The sequence below is a fragment of the Ostrinia furnacalis genome, unplaced genomic scaffold (genome assembly GCF_004193835.3).
Source record: "Ostrinia furnacalis isolate ACB-3 unplaced genomic scaffold, ASM419383v2 OfSCF0802, whole genome shotgun sequence".
In the NCBI taxonomy this organism is placed as follows: Eukaryota; Metazoa; Arthropoda; class Insecta; order Lepidoptera; family Crambidae; genus Ostrinia; species Ostrinia furnacalis.
In genome coordinates, this window is record NW_021131041.1 from 799,092 (window position 1) to 820,119 (window position 21,028).

Consider the following 21,028-nt stretch of genomic DNA (forward strand, 5'->3'; position numbering starts at 1 on the left):
TTGATATGATGATGACGATGATGCAGATGGATTGTGGCTACGATTTAACATTGTCTAATGGATCCATAATTATGCTGTTTCGACTTATTTTATATTCCGTAACTTCAAGTCATTGTGAGCTGCATCATCAAGAAGCACTGTCTATTATTAACTAAACATAGTCATCTGATTGTCCGTTATTTACTGAATTACATAGTCACCTTGTTTATATATCAGTCGCAATATGATAATATGAACGTTAGAATTCCACTAGTACCTAGACCTATTTATAATACTAGATATAATCATATAGGTTGTGATAGCTCTAATCAGGTAAAGACCAGAAACTATTTAATTAATAGTGGTGGAGGGGGAATTTGCTATAAGTCCCAACGGAATACGTAATACAAACTTAAAAACCATGGACTGCATTGGAAAAGAATTGCGTAAATCCCGAAACATGCAATTTTTGGGCCTTTGTATCATTATTAAACTAGCAACCCGGCTGACTACTTACTTTATTTTGAACTGATTGGCGTAAAAACCGATTTTTTTCGACTTATTTCAAACAAGTTATGGTGATTTGTTTACAAAATGGTATCTTAATTATAATAAAGTAGATACCATTTTGTAAACAAATCACCATAACTTGTTTGAAATAAGTCGAAAAAAATCGGTTTTTACGCCAATCAGTCTTAATCAAGTGTCCAAATTATTTAATATAAGTACATATTTCTATGGAATTATGTTGCAATCATTAAATAAATTCTACGACCTCAAGGAATCGATTAGATTAACTAAATGAAAATCCAATAACAACACTTTGTTACATATTTATTTTGAGGCTAAAATTACTTAACTAACACACAGTAACATTGTTATTTCTCCCTGTAATTATGTATTTTTTTAAACTAAACAAATAAAAAAATAAAAAAAGACAATAAGCTTTTTGTTCTCACTATAAATGTAAGTAGATTTGAGTGTGCAATAAAGTGACTAAACTAAACTCTTTGGCCGCCTGGGCTATAAAATTTTAGTCACTCTAAAACCAAACAAAGAAGAGAGAAAATATTCAAACAATGGAAAGAATACCACGATGTGCATAACCCATACCAAAATAAAGGTATCCTAATTAAGTTGAAAGACATTATTACGTAAGATGTCAAGATGGCTACATTAAAAAAGTGATGTCTTAAAGGTAGCAGGGCTTGGTGAGAGTGGATCCGAAGATGGTGCTGATGGCGCTGATGGTGGTCGCCACGCCGCCCACCACGCCCACCGCGATCACCTCCCAGCACACCATCTTCATCCATCCGGGAGTTTCACTGGAATACGTCCAACATATTTTATTTTCTAAGCCAGTAACACCACAAAGGACAATAGGGAAATAAATATAAGCTTCAAGAATGTTTGTACGGGGTACGGGGCTATTCCCACCTCTCGTTTCCACCACTGCAACCCCTGTTCTGTGTACCCAAGATCTACAGCTTGACCGCCAATAAAAACCCAACCAATGAAGGCCAAGTTCACCCCGGGCAAAAGTTATACTTTCATTGGACTCGCAACGATTTTATTTAGAAGAATATATATTTACTCATAGGAGGAGTTCGAAATTATGAATCGATTTCGATCTCAAGATCAAAGCAGACTTGGACAGGGCAGATATTCTTACATTGGTTTTTGTCCTTCGGCTCGTGATTGCTTGATCAAGTTCAGGTAGCAATATGAGGGCAGGATGAACGTGAGCAGGGCCACGCTGGTACCGCCCACCAGCGCCAGGATCTTGTCGAAGCGAGGGATGCTCTCACCGATGAACAGGAGACCCGCCATTATCGACAGGCGGACGGCGAAGCGCCAGCCAGTAGACTCTGCAACGATTGGAACTCATTAGGTTGCTTGCTCAAGAATTGTGCCACTAGAAAGATAGGTAGTTGAAGAGGAAGGGCAAAATAGCTGGAGTGATAATATAGATTAAGGAATTGCATGACCTTATTCCATCGCCTCTTTCATCTTTGGAGAACCAGACCCAAACTAGCACGTTGTCATCATTCCACCAGCCGCGGAGCCGCCTGCACAAAGGGTCTTATTCTGCAGAGAAAAGCTAATAACTGGAATTCACAGCGTGGCGAACAGTGGCGACTTGATCTGGCCAAAACAAGTGTGAATGTCGGTCATTCTAGTTCATTTGCTCATCCTTCCTTATTGAAAGGCGCTGTTCCTGAGAAAGCTGCCAAAGCTTTTGACGCATCTCCAATGTCCACCACCAAAACTATGACCTCAAAAACATACCCCTGGGCACGTTGTAGAGCTCCTCCATCTCTTGGCAGACAGGGTTGATGAGGATCATGAAGGCGGCCAAGAGGTGCAGCGCCATGAGGATGTTGCCGACGAGTTTGAGAGGCGTGTCCTTCAGCGACGCCGCCACGTTGGGCGCCACGCTCTCGCCGAACACCGCGTACCCGCCGATCGCGATGGGCAAGTACAATAGGAGGATTGCTGGGAGAGTTAAGGATAAACTATACCATTATTATTGATCCCATAGTTAACTACTTCTTCGCTCCTTGATTGTTATGCCTGAACATACAGAGCGTTGCCAGAAAATAGTGTCATGCTAAGATTAAAATATCTTCCGACATGCACTTGACATGCATTCTCAAAGTGTACTGCATTGCATAGCAGCCTAGTAAGTAATTATAACCTTGCTTGCAATCTAGGCATTATCACGGTTAGTAAATTAATAACACAACGTGTACTCTGCTAGTGGTTTATGTTTACGAGGTAACCTTGTTAATGAACTAAACTAAAACTTAGTCTACATTATAAAAAGATGCAGCCGTATGCAACTTGTAAGTATTAGTGGGTAATTGAGTAAGTACTTTCACAAAATGGTGCAGATTTACTAAGTGTGTTGCTAAGACATTGTGTATGGCATACATTTCCTTATGTTGTTGGAACCTATTTCTAATAAACAAGTTTGTGCATTTATTTTAATCTGCATGCGCTAAAAACTAAAAAGTTTGTTAGTAATTTGGTACTTTCTTGAAGGGTAAGGCTCAAGCAATTTTGTTAGTAGTTTAAATATTTCAAAAAGCTGATTGATTAGTAATTAGGTGTTCTCACAATATGATGTTAATGCAGTAGTGGGGTTATCAAATTTAAGTTGTCTTGTGTTGTTAAATACATTGTTTAGTAAGTATGTAATTAGTGGTAAAGAATAATGGTGATATAATCAAATACATATATTTGTTAATGGGGCATGGGCAATGGGGAAGTTAAGCACTTGTTTGGTTAGCAATTAACTTATTGTCGCCAAAGTGGTCTTGTTAGTCATTAGGTAATACATTTAGGCAGGGTTGCACCATCTAACTTTAACCGTGACTATAACGATAACCGGTGTATTTTGTATGAAGTTTGACACATTTTTGACGTTTGTTAAAGTCAAAGTAAGATGGTGCAACCCAGCCTTAGTTAGTACGTTTAACGTTTGGTTAGTGATTATGTACATAATATTAAGAGTATATTAAGAGTATTTAGCGTGCCGCTGGCTGGATGGTCTTGTTAGTAATTAAGGACATATTTAGTGTGCCACTGGATGGTCTTGTTAGTTATTAAGTACACATATAGTGTGCCGCTGGAATAGTCTTGTTAGTTTGTTAAGTACATTATTTAGTGTGCCGCTGGACTAGTCTTATTAGTTGGTACATAAATTTAGCGTGCCGCTGGATGGTCTTGTTAGTAAATAAGTACCTACATCCCATCAAAAACAATACTTGTCAAAAAAACCAAGTCTCGCAACTCTACGGTAAAAAGTTGTGAGATCCATGTAATACCAAGTCCAGGCCAGGAAATCTTTAACGTTTTACATAAATATATTGACTTGGCCATCGCACTAAATAATTTAATTTGTACACGTGTTTTCATGCGATGGCCAAGTCAATATATTTATGTAAAACGTTAAAGATTTCCTGGCCTGGACTTGGTATTACATGGATCTCACAACTTTTTACCGTAGAACAACTGAGTTGCGAGACTTGGTTTTTTTGACAAGTATTGTTTTTGATGGGATCTCATTTCTTTTTGTATTTTGTAGACAGCAGTTACGTATCTAGAAAACTGGACCGAAATTGAAAAATTTTACTCGACTTGGCGGTTGCACTACCGTGCCCCCAAATATTTTAGTTTTTCCTTGATTCATACACCAAACACTACTTATATTCCAAATTTGAATTCGTACGCGTGGAGCCCGTTTTACCCCCGTAGAGGTGGAGTTTCGTAAAATCCTTTCATCATAACATCTACCTGCATGCCAATTTTCAGCCCGATCCGTCCAGTAGTTTGGGCTGTGCGTTGATAGATCACTATGTCAGTCAGTCAGTCACCTTTGAGTTATACATAATATTGTTATGATTTAGTGTGACGCTGGCCTAGTCTTGTTAGTTAATAAGTACATTTAGCGTGCCGCTGGGTGGTCTTGTTAGTTGTTAAGTACATAATATTTAGTTTGCCGCTGGACTAGTGTTGTTAGTTAATAAGTACATATTTAGCGTGCCGCTGGATGGTCTTATTAGATATTAAGTACATATTTAGTGTGCCGCTGGATGATCTTGTTAGTTGTTAAGTACATATAATATTTAGTTTGCCGCTGGACTAGTGTTATTAGTTAATAAGTACATATTTAGCGTGCCGCTGGATGGTCTTATTAGATATTAAGTACATATTTAGTGTGCCGCTGGATGGTCTTGTTAGTTATTAAGTACATAATTTAGTGGGCCGCCGGATATTCTGGTTAGTTATTAAGTACATATTTAGTGTGCCGCATTAGTAGACTTATAGAAATTATTTAGATTTAGATTTTGATGAGAGCTGCATAGCCTCAAGAAATGGTAAAGTTATGTGACAGTAAGCGAAGCACACAGCTCGTAGAACTGACGGCCGTTGTGGCAGAATAAAATTCGATTGGACCGAATAATGTAATGCGGACCGACGATCTAGTGAAGGTCGCAGGAAGCCCCTGGATGCGGGCAGCGCAGACCTGGGCTTGTCTTATTAGTACTTAAGTACTATGCCGAATTAATTGACTTATTTATTAATAAAGTGCATTTAGTATGCCACAAGAGCTTTCTTATCACTAGTTAAGTACTTAGCATGCCACTAGATTACTCTTGTTAGTAATTAAGTAGATAAGTACTAAGCATGTCGCTGTATTAGTGTTGCTAGTAATTAAATAGGTACATATTTACTGTGCCGTCTGTACCGCAAGGGCCTAGGGTAGTTTAAGTACATTTACTACATTTGGCGTTGGGTCAGCATGGTTAACGATTCCGTCCACCTTCTACAGTGAGTCCATTCCAACCTCACCAGTGCAGCATACGGAAAGAAGAGATATAATAAATAATAATAATACATATCCTTGGACAATTTGGACATTTTACACTACGCATCTAGTCCCAAACTAAGCAAAGCTTTACTATGTAATAGTAGTATTAGATGCGTGTATATCAAAATCTGTGAGTCTACTCCCCAAAAACACTTTGATTCTAGCTCTGTTTTTACCTTTTACATGTCTCAGAATTCTAGGACTACGAGACAGATCTTAAGCCCGAGATTGTCGAAATCACTTTTTATACCTATTTTGGTTAGTCTAGTCAAAAACGATACGTTTAAATCCTGATTGGTAGATATGGCCCTTTTCCACCACGTTCCTTTGCCCATCGCATAAAAAACTCACCGATAAAGCTCCACTGAAGACTCTTACTGAACTTGCTCTTATCGGCCATGTCGTTCTGGATGGTGGGGAAGGTGGAGGCGCCGCCGAATGCGAACATGATGGTGCCGAAGGCCAGGAAGAAGTCCTCGAAGCCGTGGATGCCGAGGCGGAACACGAAGGGCCGCACCTCGCTCATCATTTGGATGAAGTACAGCGCGCACGCCAGCACCGTGGCGCCAAGAGCCACCACGCCGATGAAGCTGAGCAAAGTTACAACAAATATTGTTAGATAGAGTCACAATAACTTATCTAGCAACTGGCTAGATGGATTCCCACGATGAGTCGCTTTTAATCTTGAAATATCATCAATATATCGAATACCGAATGCAAGTGCATTATGGTCAATAACACTGCCCACTGCAGCTAGGTCCTGTACTCACGAGAAGTCCCTCGGAGTTCCGAAGAGCATGAGGGGGGTCATGGCGCCGGCCACGATGAGGTACCAGGAGCAGAAGGTCACGGCGGGGATGAGCGAGTGCAGCACCTGCTCGATGATCTGCGCCGCGAGCAGCAGGTACACCACGGCCGCGCCGAACAGCGTCACCGTCACCGCCATCGACACTATCACGCTGGTGGGAAATTAACGCGTGTGATTTGAGTAGGCGCTCCAAACAAGTCAATTGACATAGTATTTTGAGATGTCAAAACGCACCACAATCCTGCAAACCAAAAAAATCTGGGGACGACACTTTTCTGCCAACTTAATTGATTAACTATTTCAAAGCTGCTCATCATGTAGCAACTCGATTTTCAGGGCTAGATTAGTGTATTTTTTTTTGTGTCTTGATTTGGTTAATGGTGTCAGCTACCCTGGTCAGTACCCTGGTTGGAGGACTCAGTGGACATCATACAACTATAATATAACCAGTATAAGGGAACTAGGGATGACTTTATTGGAATACTCACAACCTGCTGCCATTTCCGAGCCAGTAGACGTAGATGGCGATGAGCCGGATTCTTCCTTTTTTTAAAGTTATCTTTCTTTGTGCAGTAGAGATTTCGAGTGAAGCAAATTGTAGGTTTGAATCCTGATTCGTCCGTAAGAGGAAATATTTACTGCGGAACGTGTGTGCACTTGAATCTGTTATAGCGATACGATTAAGGTGCGCACACGCTCAACGCAAAATATTTCAATGGCTGCCTTTAGTTTTTGCGATCTGTGCATGGCTGTCATCATATGTTGTCCCAATGGAATTTGGAGCTCCGACTGAAAAAAGATTCTTCCGAAAACTTTTGGCTGAAACGAGTACCTACCTCCATGTCCTGCCCAGCGCCTGGTCAGCGATGATGGCGTAAGGGTTCCTCTTCCGGCTCCTCATCTCAGGGTCGCGGCCCTCGATGATGGACCAGCAGTCGCCGAGCCGCTTGCCGCTGAAGGCCGCGATGGCGCACATCCCGATGATGATGGGCACACCAACCCAACCTGAAAAATAAAGGCACAAATACGTCACGACTCGTTATATCAGAGTTTGCATTGTGGACGTTTCAACTGTTCACAGAATCATGAAAGGCGTTACTAGGGTTTAGAGTAGCACATAATGTAGTTGGCCCACCATATTTTGAGTCTTATTCGCTTGTCTTAAGGTGCAAAAACAATGAAAATTTTGATTATGTTGTGACTGTTAAATGATTAAAAATCCTATCATTGATGATGAAAAATGGACAACTCAAAAGATTCGTAAAAGGATATATGTAGTTAATTAGGTAATACGAGTAAATTGTCAATTGATATTTTCAAGGGTTATTTGAAGAAGGACTTTAAGCGAGTTTATGTTCTAAAACGTACCTACGTAGGTATAGGTAGTTGAGACTGCAACTGATTGAATCCAAATTGCACCATGTAATGGTCCGTGGCTCAATTTGTTCACACAGCGCATCAAGATGATTGGCTTCAACTGCCCTATTGTGGCTTAACAAGGACGCAGATGTCAATAACAATATGCGAGCTATTCCTGTACTCCCGGCTCAGGCAGGCAGATTCCTACCATGTAGTGCAATATCTACTTGAGGACATTTGCTGTACCTACCTGCAGCAGTCTACCCTAATTTGATGACTAGCCTAAACTACGAGTGAATTAGATAAATCAAAGGTTAAATCTACATTTAATCTTTTGCTCTACATTTTGTCTTTAGCCCTGGCTTCATTGACTTATACAAGACCATCCCTGCAACCTCCGTAGTGCAGTGGTTCGAGAACCACTCTTTTGTTGGACTTCTTCGCACAGTTAAGATGGAGTACTTAATTGTTTGGTTAGGCTCCGTTACTCACTCAACCTTGAAACCATCTTTGAACCTTACGAATTGTAACACAAGCAAGAGTTAGTCTACTCTCAGTCGTAAAATTTTGTCCAGATGATTAGGTACCATTTGTATGAAGAATACTTATTTTAAAAAACAAGTAGGTAACTAAATTAGTTAAATATATTATTATTAAAACATAGAAAATCGTTAACTGGCCCATTAAAATGTTTGTTTAACATTCATAGTGAATAAGACAAAAACAATAAAATTCCGAACTGGTTTCGAGCTGTTGGCCACGGTGTCGTTACAACCAGTTTTCTAAATGTGGAGTGATGCCTATTAATAACGCAACTATACCCGAAACTAGCGTCGTGTGTTTTCACCCAAGTTGAATAAACTAAAGGCGTTATAATCCAATTAATCAAATTAAATACCTATGGCTAAAAGTATTAAAGCAGTAAGGCAGGCAAGATAAGACAAGGGTCACTCTCTTTTCTTCTACTTTAAATAAAATAAAACCTTTTCATTGTTACATTTTAACTACTATTAGAAGTTTTACTTAGAGTGTGCCTGTAGTAATTATTAACTATTTGTCTTTACGAAGGAAGCACTTTTTGTTCGACGCTGTTGCGATGTGATGTGGTCAGTGGTGTAGGTTCAAACTCTCAGAAGTTAAACCGGTCCCAAAAATAGACTTGATAAAGTAAAAAACTATGCTGAGCACTCATTATTACGTGATTGGGCCGAAGGTAACGAGATATGGAATCTTGCTGGTGTAGTTTGGAAATCTGTGTTTTCTTATCCAAAATGTTGATAAGCCCTTGGTTTTGTATCACTGTGCACTGATGAGTGACATGATAGTTATTATCCTTTCTGTATGCTGTTAAGTTTTAACAAATTAATATTGATATCAACTAACATCTTTATCCGCCATACTTTGTGTTACCTACTAAACAACAGCGGTTGTGGGTTCATATCTCTTGAGGGACAGAATGTAAGCAAGTCATAACCAAAGTTTTGGACGTTTATCTATCAACTTATCTAGAATGTATGTACGAGTATGTGATTTATGTTATACAGGGTGTCCCAGATGGGTGAATCAAACTGATAGGGGAGGTAGTTCTACTAACACAAAAAAAAATTTTTTTTTTAACAGTGAAAATAAATCAGCTTTGCCTATGTATGCGTTTGGAGTTTATTTGTACTTTTTTCTTACTAATATTAATTGTACATGATCGCTTCGTAGGGATAGTACATTAGTAGAGCTACCTCCCATCAGTTTGATTCACCCATTCTGGAACACCCTGTATGTAAGTAGATTAAGTAGTAGGTAGCTATTTGAAACAAATTATAATTATTGGCTGTACTTAGGTCTAGACCTTGTTTGTGACAGTTAACTAGGAGAGAAGTTGGTAGGTGTTTTTGTAAAAAGTCCTACTTAAACAGATTCCAGAATACATTATTCAAGCGGAGCATACTATTGACTTTGACGTCGTCTCAAAGACAAAATAAAGGAACAAAAGTATTGTAAATATGTATAGGTACACAATAACAAACCCAGACATGCGAGCAATATTTTAATAACTTTGAATACCTATTATCATAGGCTCTCTTGCAATGTCATAATAATACTATGCATGTAAAACGAAAACAAGATAAGTACGTACCTAATAAATAATGTAATGAGAGTTAGAATAGTTTTTTTTTTCTAAGATCAACGCGTAAGACGTGATAATAATTCTGTTATGTGTTTCGCTGATTGCTAAAACATTACTTCTTAGTCCTAGAATAAAATTCAGTATAACTGACTCCCACATTCATAAATGTAAAAACGTTAAATAAGAAATGTGGAACAATGAAACTTGCCAAACAATGTTATCACTACTCAAACAGAAAGATACCGTCAGTGTCTTGCTGTACGACGACATCAGTATTTGATCGAGAACAGTACAAATATTAATCAATATTATTAGCTCCAGGCGAAGGGTTTTCGTTTCAGAAACTTTTTCTTAAAACACAATAACAATTGAGAAAACCAGCTACAAATAAAAGCATCAATAAAACATAGGCGCGTTATGTAGGTATTAGTTAAAATCGGTGCGGTAACAATGGGTTAATAAGTAGTTAGTTAGGTCGTCATAACTTGAACTCTCCTCATCATAGTGGATTGAATAATCATTCGCTATGTGCTTTAAAATTCGCTATAATTGCATTGCTAATGATTCACAATTAACTAACCAAATAATTTTAATTGATTCGGACATTAAAGCAATCGCATTAGCGGTTAAATGTTGTGTTAAATTAAATTGAAGCACCTCAGCATTGCAGTTAAGTGACCGATTAAAAAAAACAAGTCATTACATTCATACATCAAGCAGCCTGGCAGAAATTCATGAAATATGGTGATCATTTGGCTGATGCCGTCGGCATCGAGTGGAAAGCAATAGGGTGCATATAATACCATAATCTTTGTTTCCGTTTCCGCCATGGAAGTTGCCGTGCCGACCATTGCAATAACAACCAAAGTATTTACATACCTCGTAACTAATACCGCCAATATCGACTTGACGTGGATGTGCCTAATGGCGCCAATTATATTGGTCAAGGCCCTAGCCTATGCCCCTAGCAAATCGATATTAATTTCAGTAAATGTATATTTGAAAATTCCTTGTGAAAATGTTGTTTTTTAAAAGTCGCTACATTATTAGTAAAGCAATTTGTAGAGACGCTATAGTTTCGTAGTTGTAGAGCTTCTTTTCTGGCATCTGACAAAGAATCCTAACAATTACACCAATTATAACTAATTCAATTAATCATAACTAATCAAGTAACAACTTTCGTCACCTTTTCACACGCCTGTTCGAGAAGCCTGGTATATGGTGTAAGCGAGAATAATGGTAGGTATATCCGCATACATATTATTGTATATACATATTATATATTATTATGGTATATCCGCTTTCAGAAACTAGGAGAGGCAGGTAGATCTGAGTGACTGCATTGCAACTTAATAGCTCTCTTCTTCGGGACTATTCCTACCTCTCGTTCCCACCGCTGCAACCCTGTGTAGGCAGGATCAACTAACTCTCTCCTAGTCAGTGTTGCTCTCAGTAGCCCTTTCTGCTGACTCTGTTTCACCTGTGTGGCCTAACGCACGTGGCAGTGATCAGGAACTGCTCTCCACTTCTGCATACCTGCGTTACTGTCTCGGGAAGGAATCTACTCACCCGTCTTGACCAAAGCCCGTGGCAGCGCCGGCATTTCGCCCATGATCAGGACTGCCGTCTGCTTCGCCGACAGCTCTGCGTTCGCAGTGCCTCCGCTGCCGCCTCCTTGATTACCATATTCCTCTCCACTTCACCTGCATTACTGTCTCGAAAGGAATCCACTCACCCGTCTTGACCAGAGCTCGCGGCAGTGCCAGCACCCCGCTGCCAGCCATCTCGCCGGCGATCAGGAAGGCCGTCTGCTTCGCCGACAGCCCTGCGCTCGCGGTGCCTCCACCGCCTCCTCCTCCATTATCAGGTTCCTCGACAACCTATTCAAAAACTTTACACTTTATACGAGTAAAAGAAAAGAAAAAATATTAGTAACAGCTTTTCTTAAGTAGTTTGATCGCTTAGTCGCCCTAAGCTTAGTTGCTTGACCAATTCCTGCAGATCCTGCAGCCTCAAGCAACAACAGTGCTTGCCACAGGATACGGCCAGGGGAACTATTCTGATATCACGAAATAAGCCGACTAGCTGATGCCGAGACATTTTTTGTACGCGGTCTAACTCTTGTTTTTATAGCAGTTTTTATTGTTTCACGACGATATTTTATACCAATGTGTTCTAAATGTTTTAGCATATTGTTTTATTCATTATCCTCGGATTTTTCCTTTTTGTTATTGGCATTTCAGCAAGCTTGAAAATCGATCAGTTTGGTGGTCATAATTATTATTATTTTAGAATGCTTTGAGATAGTCCACTAGTCGTATTACGATTTCTTCTTCTTCTTCTTCTTCTATCTTAAGAGTAGTAAACTTGTAGTTAGCGGAGGTCACAACCAGCTTTACTTTAGATGCATCTATCTATGTGCATTTTACAAATACCTACTTTTAAATGTAGGAAATCTATGATGATCAATTGATAATTCTTAAGGTGAAATATCATCGCCTGCGGCCCAGCAACAGACGGCCATAAACTTGAGAGGCTGCGCCCGCGCTGGTCACACGATAGCCTGCCCCTGCGACCATCAAAACTAATTCTATGCGTGTCAAATTACTGTTGATATTACTGCGCACATAACATTATTAACTACGATGGTTTTTACTTCACACGGTGTTTTTAAATTAACTATTTCAAATTCGCCGACTTCGTTTAATTACGTATTAGTCTACAACATTTGGCAACAGAACTTTTCTATTCCCTTGGTGAAATTTTACAATCAAGTCTCTAGTTCCGTAATGCTATTAACCAAGGAAACAAAGAAGATAAGGTAGTGTAGGTTAGTACATTACTTAGAACCACTGCTCAACAATAAATCATTGTTAGAGCTGCCTAATAGATATTGAAAATTCCTTAAAAAAGACGTGTTAGTAAAATGTAATTAAATCGTCGATTAAGTGGTTTGGTCAAACTTGAATGCAGTCGAGCAAGTCTTGCGCAAGTTTAGGAAACTTTTCGTGGGAGGGACCCACACAAACAAACAAACTCTACGGAATGAGTTTTTAATGAGATTAAAATGGTAAAAAGGTATCGCTCTGTATAGGTATCTTTGTAGCGGCATTCATCTAGCGCCTGCTGCCACAGAATATTAATAAGTACTACGACGCTACTGCGTACTCTATGGCAGGAATATGTAGGTACATCGTATTTACAAAATTACGACAAACAAAAAACAGGTACTTAGGGCCTGCTCTACCTTTAAAATGAAACAGTCGATTTGAATTAATTACTCCTAGTGCTCGATAACAAAGGTTTGTTATCATTTTATGTAAATAGAAGCACAAAAACAGGTAGAGCTCCTAAACAGTTAACGCGGATGACATTTTTTTGTAATTTGTAGATGTAACAGAAGAAGGAAGGAAACTCACATTGGTAGCGATCAGCGGCGTGGTTTCCGTGGCGCTGGAGGCGCTGCCGCCGGCCTGGGCCTCCGAGCTGGTGGTCTTAGACATGCTTCACGATGCTACAACAGACGACAGGCGTAATTATAACCACTGATGTAAGTATTATGGATTGTGTGAAGCCGGCGTCTTAGCAGAGCACCTCTATCTAACTCCTAAAGAATTTTATTACAGTACAATTATTTTATAAGGATACGAATACGATTACACACATGTTAGAATAATTAAATTAATTCTGGGTGCTCTACCTGTGACCTTCCACTTGACTCTACTTTTAGGAACTTAACACTGTCTCTAATTAAATTAGTAGAGTTTAACTGGTCGAAAATGTTATCATTTGAATAGATTCCATCACCAAACTAGTTATTGATAGCCGGACCGGTCGACCAATTTAGTGTGTAGGGGGACGACAACTGGCGCGATCGTTCAATTTCCTGTGCGTGGGTCAAGACTGGTTGGTCGTAGGGCTTCACTCACCGACACGAGCGGTCTCCGCGCGGCTGCAGGCTGGACTGGCTGGTGCCCGGCGCAGTGCAGGCGCGCGCGGCAGGCTCGCTCTCCGCTATGCTTATGGTTATTACCGCAGGAGTCCGCAGGACCACTGCGCGACCGCGTCGCGGTACCTACATGCGGTGTCACGGCAGAACACATCTGTGTTTGAGAACTATGAAATGGTTAACGAAAAGCCTACCTGACGTAGACATTTAACACCTTTGCTGCGGCAGTAACTTTCTAATACTTTCCATTCCTTCGGTACAAGGTCATTAAACCTGGTATTAAAACTTACATTGTGGCGGCACAAGGCTTAAAGACCTTGTAATATTTAAGATATATTAATTTTATTTTTGGCTTCATGTTGATAGATATTGTGTTTTTTTTCTTTGAATATTAATAATAATGCATTTATTGACATACATCTGAAGGGGTTCGTTAATAACTTGTTTAGTATAAAAATTATAGCTATATTCAAAATACAAGGCTTATGCACCCTGTGCCGCACTGAAGTAGGGAAGTCTGGTGGGTATTCTAGGGATGTGAAATACAAATATCGATAGTTTAAATTAAGACTTAATAAAATTTAAAAAAAGTAACAAACAAAGATGTTGTAATAATTTAGTCTAAATATTTTACAAATAAGATATACGTGCATAAATACTTAAATAAGCTATATTTACAGAAAACATATTATTTAAGAACTATTAGTTACAACTTCAAATGTTTGTCACGAAAAACATTATTTAAATTAGCAATAAATCGTGTAGCAAATTAAATTATAATCAATTTGCAGTTTTGATTTTGTTTGTTTCTCTTGACGCCATGTCGACATGTGCGTTTCTTACGAATGCGAGGCAACACTGGCTGCACGTAGCTAGCGTGGGGTGCGGTACCAGGTGCGCAGGGTACAAGGTGCTTCAACCTGGTTTCGCATTGTGAAGACATTTTATTAATTCCGTGCGGTACCAGGTCTAAAAACCTGGTATTAAGGTAGGTACATCATTGGATTCTATTTTAAGAATACATCATAGATATATATTCATCACTTTCCTACACCGGACCCAATTGAAGTTATGCCTTACGCACGACAAGGAAGACTATAATTTTCTTAGCCGCACGGCAAGCGAGACGTACACAAGGTCTATAGACCTGGTTTCGCACTCAACGTGTTAATCTAGTTTTTTATAAGGGCAGATAATGTACCATCCTAGACTGCATCACACTTAATACCAGGTCCAATTGTGGTCGAATACCTGCCTTGTTATGCATAAAAAATGAACATGTAGATGAATTCAAATACCGCGGCTGTAGTACTATTTGATACAAGTTAGTTTAGGTTTGTCGTGTAGTACGAGTAACCCCGAATAATACTCTACTGAGTAGGCCTATTCAGAGCTGGTTCAACTGCGAGCACACTGCACCAGCCGCGACTGCGCCGCTGCGCCAGCCTCCTCCGGCTGTGGCTTCGCTGCCCTTGTTGCGACCGCATAGAGCAGCAAATGCCACAAGAGTAACGTATCACCCTAGATTGCGTTCTATTGCATAACACACAACAGGCAGACGCTCCTGTAAAGGACTCAAGAGGATTTACCTACTTACATAGATAGTAGAGTCCGTGAAACTATAAAGTTACACGCCGAGGTACAACAGGAACACACATTTAGGTCTCTGACTCACTAAGTAGGACTCAGACCTATGATCTGTACATTAGTATAGTAGAGGCATAATTAAGCCTATGATCGTAAGTAGGTACTTTTTGGTACAGGTTCTCCAGGGTCATTCGAGCGAGCAAGTCTTACCACTAAACGGTTTTGTAATAAAGAGTTATTTAGTGATTTGTTCTAGAAAAGGGGCTACACACAGTGCGCAAGTTTTAATTCAGTTTTTTGCGTGGAAGAAAACACGTTAAGTGTCATGGTTCGTTTCCACAAAGACCGGTCCTGCGCCGCCCGCATCCAGGCACCTCCCGCGACCTTCACCAGATCGTCGGTCGGTCTCAGTGTCATAGTGCGGTCTACCTAATCTCAGAATGCATTGTAATGTGACCTGACATTGTCGTGTAACCATGATTGTATCGTCTTGTACTTGTATAAACTGCACCAATTTTCTTATTAGGAGGAAGGTGGTGGTAAATGACTGTCAATTGATTGTAACCGGGGGGAGAGATGAATCGATAAACTATACACCTTACGCACTGGATATTCGGATCATAGTCAAATGGATTGATGCAAGTTATTAACTTTTATTTTCCACTGCATCGTCCTCGTCTGCTGCCTTAGTAAGTACTTAACCGTGTTTGAGCCGGCTGCATTCGATGACACACTGTTCAATAAAAGAATGCACACTTAAAAAAATGATTTTCTAAGTTAGGATAAAACGGTTCGCCTTCGCGCGCACCATCACCGTAGACGAGCTTGTGCCATGTGCAGACAGTGCCCACTAGTTTTCAGGCGGTATTTTAACTAATAATGCGGGCAAGTGCGAAACTTGAGAGGCACGGAGCAGGGTTAAAGGAGTCACTTTTGCAATTGAAGCGGCCATTGTGTTCGCCAACCGGGCATCCTGACGAAAGAATTTCACAGGCTAAATCTGGCAAACTTGCTACTTATAAAGGAGGTCGTCAGGCAAGCGAAATATCGTGCATTCGATTCCCGTCATAAGTAGTTCGATAAGCAAGTTTTTTATTTAAAACTTAACAAGGATCTTGAGGAGCTTCGTCAAGAGGTTCACAACTTAAACGGAGAAAAGACAATTTAGCCGACAACATATTTTATTAGCTCCACCTCGCATTTATATCTACTACTTACCCAGGAGGAGGAAATGAAGAGAAATCTTATGGTCCAGATGGGGACCAAACTCCTTCTTTTTGGTATTTACTTAAAGGATCGTCTCCTCGCAGAATAATGCTTCTGCCCCTCTCTCGTGTCCGACAAAGTAAAGGGATCAGCACCGCCAAAGTATCCCCACTCTGTGCAGCGACATTATCCACTGACCCTACCACACGAGCAGTAGATAAATGACTGTACTTAGCTGACCTGCTCCTCTAGCGGAGACAGCAACGGCTCCTTGCGCGAAAACTACCCTAGCTATAAAAGCCAAGGTGCGTTCCGGCCTCAAGACGGCACCTGCACATTCCCCGCCCCGTCTGTTGAGCCCTCCACAGTGGCCGTACATCTGTACTAAAGAGCCACATCTGAAAAAAAGGGGCAAAGCTTCATCTGTCCCCATGCCTAACCAAGTAAACCCCATACATTGCCTCAGCCGCGCCTTTGGCTGCTGCATGCTCAGAGGTGGCAAAACACGATGATCTTTATCTCACGTCTCGATAACTTCACCGAGCGAAGCAAGACCAACTGCCCGCTAGACAATAACTTAATGGACAAAATTAGCGAAGCGAGCGAGAGAAACCAGCAGCGTCTTAGTGCGAATGCCAGCGCAAGCGGCAAAAGAAATAGTGAAGAGTCGCCGCCACCGGCTACTGATAGGCTGGGTCTCGATGTAGGTATACACTGCGGGGCCGGTTAAGTGTAGGTAGGTAGGTACAGGGACTGGCATTACGCGCTTCAAATGCATCGCAATCAACGACTCCACGGGTTTTATTTCCGCTGCGGTGTTAAAGACTGTAGAGGGCAAATATGGCCATTGGTGTGCCGGGTGCGGGCCTCCGCTGATCCTATTTTAAAAGAGTGCCACTTGTCGTTTTAAAATTACTTTTTTTAGTTAAAAGGGTCACTAACTAGCCACTAGCATTTTGATACGGCCTGTTTAAGGTACGCTACATAGAGCACCTACTACTCCATTGATTTTTTTGTTACGGCAAATTGTTTCTGGCAACACTGGGACAAAGTGTAAAAATAAAATAAAATAAATGATTCTTTATGAGGGAGCAGCGCCCTCTATCGCTGGGCGCTGCTATCAATACTAAGTTTAGTGCTTAGTTTTGTCACTTTGGAGTGCTTTGGACAACACTGAAGTTTTCATGATATTTACAGGAGGGCGCTACAATCAATACTGCGTTCACTGCGTTATTAGTTCCGATAAGTGCACTTGACGTTTCAGAATTGTTATAAAAAATATTTTCGAAATTAAAACTATCACGATTGGAAACTTGTCCAAGGGGCAGCACCAACCGATATTTTGCGATGTTTAAATAACGTCCTAAGCCTACAAACAACAAACAGAAAAATTTTGCACAAATAAAAAGAGATAAGTTTTCGTTAAGTAATGAATTCGGAACTGTATGCTTGTCAAAACGCTCCGTTTGTAATACCATAGACAAATTATAAATCGATCAATTTACATTGACCCTTACAATCTGTTGCCGGTATTGTTACAGATGCGCCATTCTTACGTGGTTGCATAATAAATTAGTAATTTCAAGTGTCAAAAAAGTTAATTTGCGACAACGGCGACAAGTCTGTCCACAGATTAGAGAGTATGTCTAAAGAGTCTGTCTGAGTGATTGTGAATTTAGCTCATCATTTCAATTTGTTTTCGTACAGTTATTCATTCAATATAAGTTAATTTATCACATTATTTCCTGCTGCAGCAAGTGTTTTAAATGATGGCCTTTGTGTCATCTGTTTTAACCTATTCTATCGAAGATTTTAAGTGCTAAAGGTATTTTGATGTATGCTTGTGAATATCGATACTACTATTTATCTTTTACGTACCATGTACTCGATAGTTTGTCACTGTGAATATAGTGTACCAAATTTTTTTGTAGATATAAATTTGAACTCAATCTGAACTCCAAGATTTCCATGTCTGGGTAATGTTTCTTTCTCGCCAATGAATACCTATAATTAAATAATCTTAGTAGTGTGAATCCTCCTCCCCTGCCTGTACTTACAAATTGGTATTACAATGAGATTACAACTAAAATTAAATTAACCAATTGCAGTCAAAGTGATATTTCAATTATTACTAGGTTCAAGTTTTAATGATTAGTAATTCATATTACTCATCAGGAAAAGTGCCAATAATTTCTGTTTTGTTCAATTGACTCATGTAATAACAATCTTAAATTCTTATCTTTTACCTACGTCTCGATTTATTTATGGTACAAGACTTAAAAACAAATTCAATTAATACTTTAACAATGAATCTGAGTTGGAGTAAGCATTGAATGCTAGTAGTGATCTAGAAAATTTATTTCTTAAATTTGCTATGCGATTGTTTAACTGTTCAAGCTTTAGCTGCTCGTGCCTCTTCTCTTAAATGTATGGCTCTGGTTCAATGCTTTGCGATGGTACATTTAAAATATGCACTTTGGGAATGGAAATGTTCTTCTTTATTTTATTTTGTTTTTGGCCAGGTCTGGGATATTACGGCCCACAGTGTGACCTCCCTGATGAAATGTTTTTCTATTGTTTTAGGAATAATATCTGCACAGAAGACTATCATGTAACTCCCAAAAAGGTTAGTGTTAGTAGTAGAAGGCAAATTACAATATTAGCTTTTGTAAATATTGCATTATTGTACTTGAGAAATAGCTTGTTTATACAAAACTGAATGTATATTTAAAAATTGTTCCAGGAAAATAAAGTTAACAACAGCTAAAGGAGTGTTTACTGAGTGCAAATCATGAACTCTGAGGAAACTGATTCATTAAACACGCTTCCGTCGGATGGACACCCTGAAGAGATGTCAGGTACTGTACATAAATTTAATAACAAGTAATTTTTTACATAAAATGTAAAAAAAAAGCTGTTAATATTTTATTAGCTTTATAACCTTGTAGTTGTTATTGTTTTGTTCATTTAACTGCAAAATGACATTCTTAAATTTATCTACCTTGATATGCATGACTCAGAAAATGTTTATTATTTTATTTTTGATTTGAATTATCTTAACGACTTAAAGCTATTGAAATATTTTTACAGCTTCAGGCACAGACGATGCTCCATCATCAATGGTGTCAAGTGAGGCCGAGTCGGAAGGCAGCGTCCTCTCAGAAGTGCCTCGGCATGAATATATGGAGTCACAAAGCAGCCACATTGACAGATCTTTCAACGACAGCCACATCCTTCAAGACAAACTGAGTTCTATCACAAGTGACTGGAGAACTAACAGCAACATCTCATCATTTACTTCCACTCGGGGTAAATAAATTCATCTATAAATTACATTATTAATTTAAATATTCTAGTATCTAGGTGCATTCCGCGACCTTCATTCTTGTGTCAGATGCCTCAGCTTTAATGTCATCAATCCAGTCTTTTCTTTTATTGTTCCTTGATTGCTTGTATTGTTTTACATAAAAATATTGTGACTTAATTTTACAAACAATTAATATTTTATCTGCTGTAATGATCAACTTTTATGTTTTAACATTAAATTATCATTGTCTGTTATCAAACAGCAGATGTAATCACAATTGATTGGTATTTTTAATGCACACACATTTCTTTTTGAGTTATGTGCAAATGTGCATGTACATAAACTGATTCGTTCGTTCGTTCGTTCGTTTCAGCCAAATGACGTCCACTGCTGGACAAAGGCCTCCCCCAAGGTTTTCCACAATGAACGGTCCTGCGCTGCCCGATAATAAACTGATTAGAGTTGTATTTTCTGTAGGGTCGATGCTCCCATGGGGCCCGCACAAAGGCCCCGTGATGGCGCCCCCCGATGCGGACATGCGTCCCGGGGAGTTTGTCATGAGGCTGCTGTTCACCGAGTTCACAGTCCAGGCTGAACGGAAGATGGAAGTTGTTATGGCTGAACCACTGGTATGAATTTTTGCTCTAAAAGTTTTAAGTGTTTTTAAAATATTGAGTGAGCAAAGGGTTGTTATGAAATACTAGCTGTTACTAAATTCCTTTGAGCTTGGAACGTTCACTGGCATTCTTAAAACACCCTACCAAAGTTTCAACACATTTTTTTTTTCTCATTTTCTTTTTACTTTTTCCTTTGAAATAAATGTTTTATTGTTATTCACAAAGCTTTTCTGAAATAGAAAAAACATACAGTCTCAACTCAAGTCATTCAGCAATTTTGTGTCAATGATACAGAAGGGCAAAGTTACCCATACTGTGTATTATTTACTATGGAATCTAAAGTGGACATATTAGTTTTGAGTCTGATCCTTTTGGGGCCATTTTTTTTACATGGGACACTGAGCCCACCTGCTTCCTTGGGGCTTGTCACTGAGTGGTGCGTATCAATGAGACTCACGACTGTATTCACAAATGATGCTTGCTTAAGTGAAGCAGCAAATCGAACGCACAGCGTTGAATAGAGCTCTGTGATTGTTTCTTGTGTCACCCTGTGCGTCCACGTGCACTCATCACAATTAACGATATTACTATGAGGTCTCACACCTCATAGTAATATCGTTAATTAAATAAGGCCGTTATTATTGTTACTATACGAAAATGTAAGATTTTTTATATGTATAGAGTGAACCAATTAACAATACTAATATGTTAAATCTA

General features: G+C 39.5%; 2 protein-coding genes across 3 annotated transcripts in view; one reads left to right on the forward strand and one right to left on the reverse strand.

Moving 5' to 3' along the window:
• Nucleotides 1-796: 796 nt before the first annotated feature.
• Nucleotides 797-13,696, reverse strand: os (protein). Of its 2 annotated transcripts, none has more exons than XM_028300864.1 (9): nt 13,575-13,696; nt 13,065-13,159; nt 11,381-11,525; nt 7,001-7,169; nt 6,127-6,315; nt 5,708-5,946; nt 2,269-2,475; nt 1,652-1,847; nt 797-1,304 (listed from the first exon to the last, which is right to left on the reverse strand). In XM_028300864.1, the coding sequence occupies exons 2-9, from the start codon at nt 13,146-13,148 to the stop codon at nt 1,172-1,174; spliced, it is 1,362 nt and encodes a 453-aa protein (XP_028156665.1). In that variant the 5' UTR covers nt 13,149-13,159; nt 13,575-13,696; the 3' UTR covers nt 797-1,171. The 2 variants fall into 2 exon arrangements, with proteins under 2 accessions (XP_028156665.1, XP_028156666.1); XM_028300865.1 differs by lacking the exon at nt 13,575-13,696 and adding an exon at nt 13,346-13,532 and having other exon boundaries at nt 869-1,304.
• A 4,346-nt stretch (nt 13,697-18,042) lies between these two features.
• The window catches only part of fry (microtubule binding protein furry), a 208,825-nt gene continuing 205,839 nt past the window's right edge, over nt 18,043-21,028 (forward strand). The window contains exons 1-5 of the mRNA XM_028300851.1: nt 18,043-18,212; nt 18,971-19,013; nt 19,131-19,245; nt 19,478-19,696; nt 20,172-20,323. Coding sequence (XP_028156652.1) covers nt 19,179-19,245; nt 19,478-19,696; nt 20,172-20,323 — 438 coding nt within the window. The 5' untranslated portion in view covers nt 18,043-18,212; nt 18,971-19,013; nt 19,131-19,178. The remainder of the gene's footprint in view (nt 18,213-18,970; nt 19,014-19,130; nt 19,246-19,477; nt 19,697-20,171; nt 20,324-21,028) is intronic.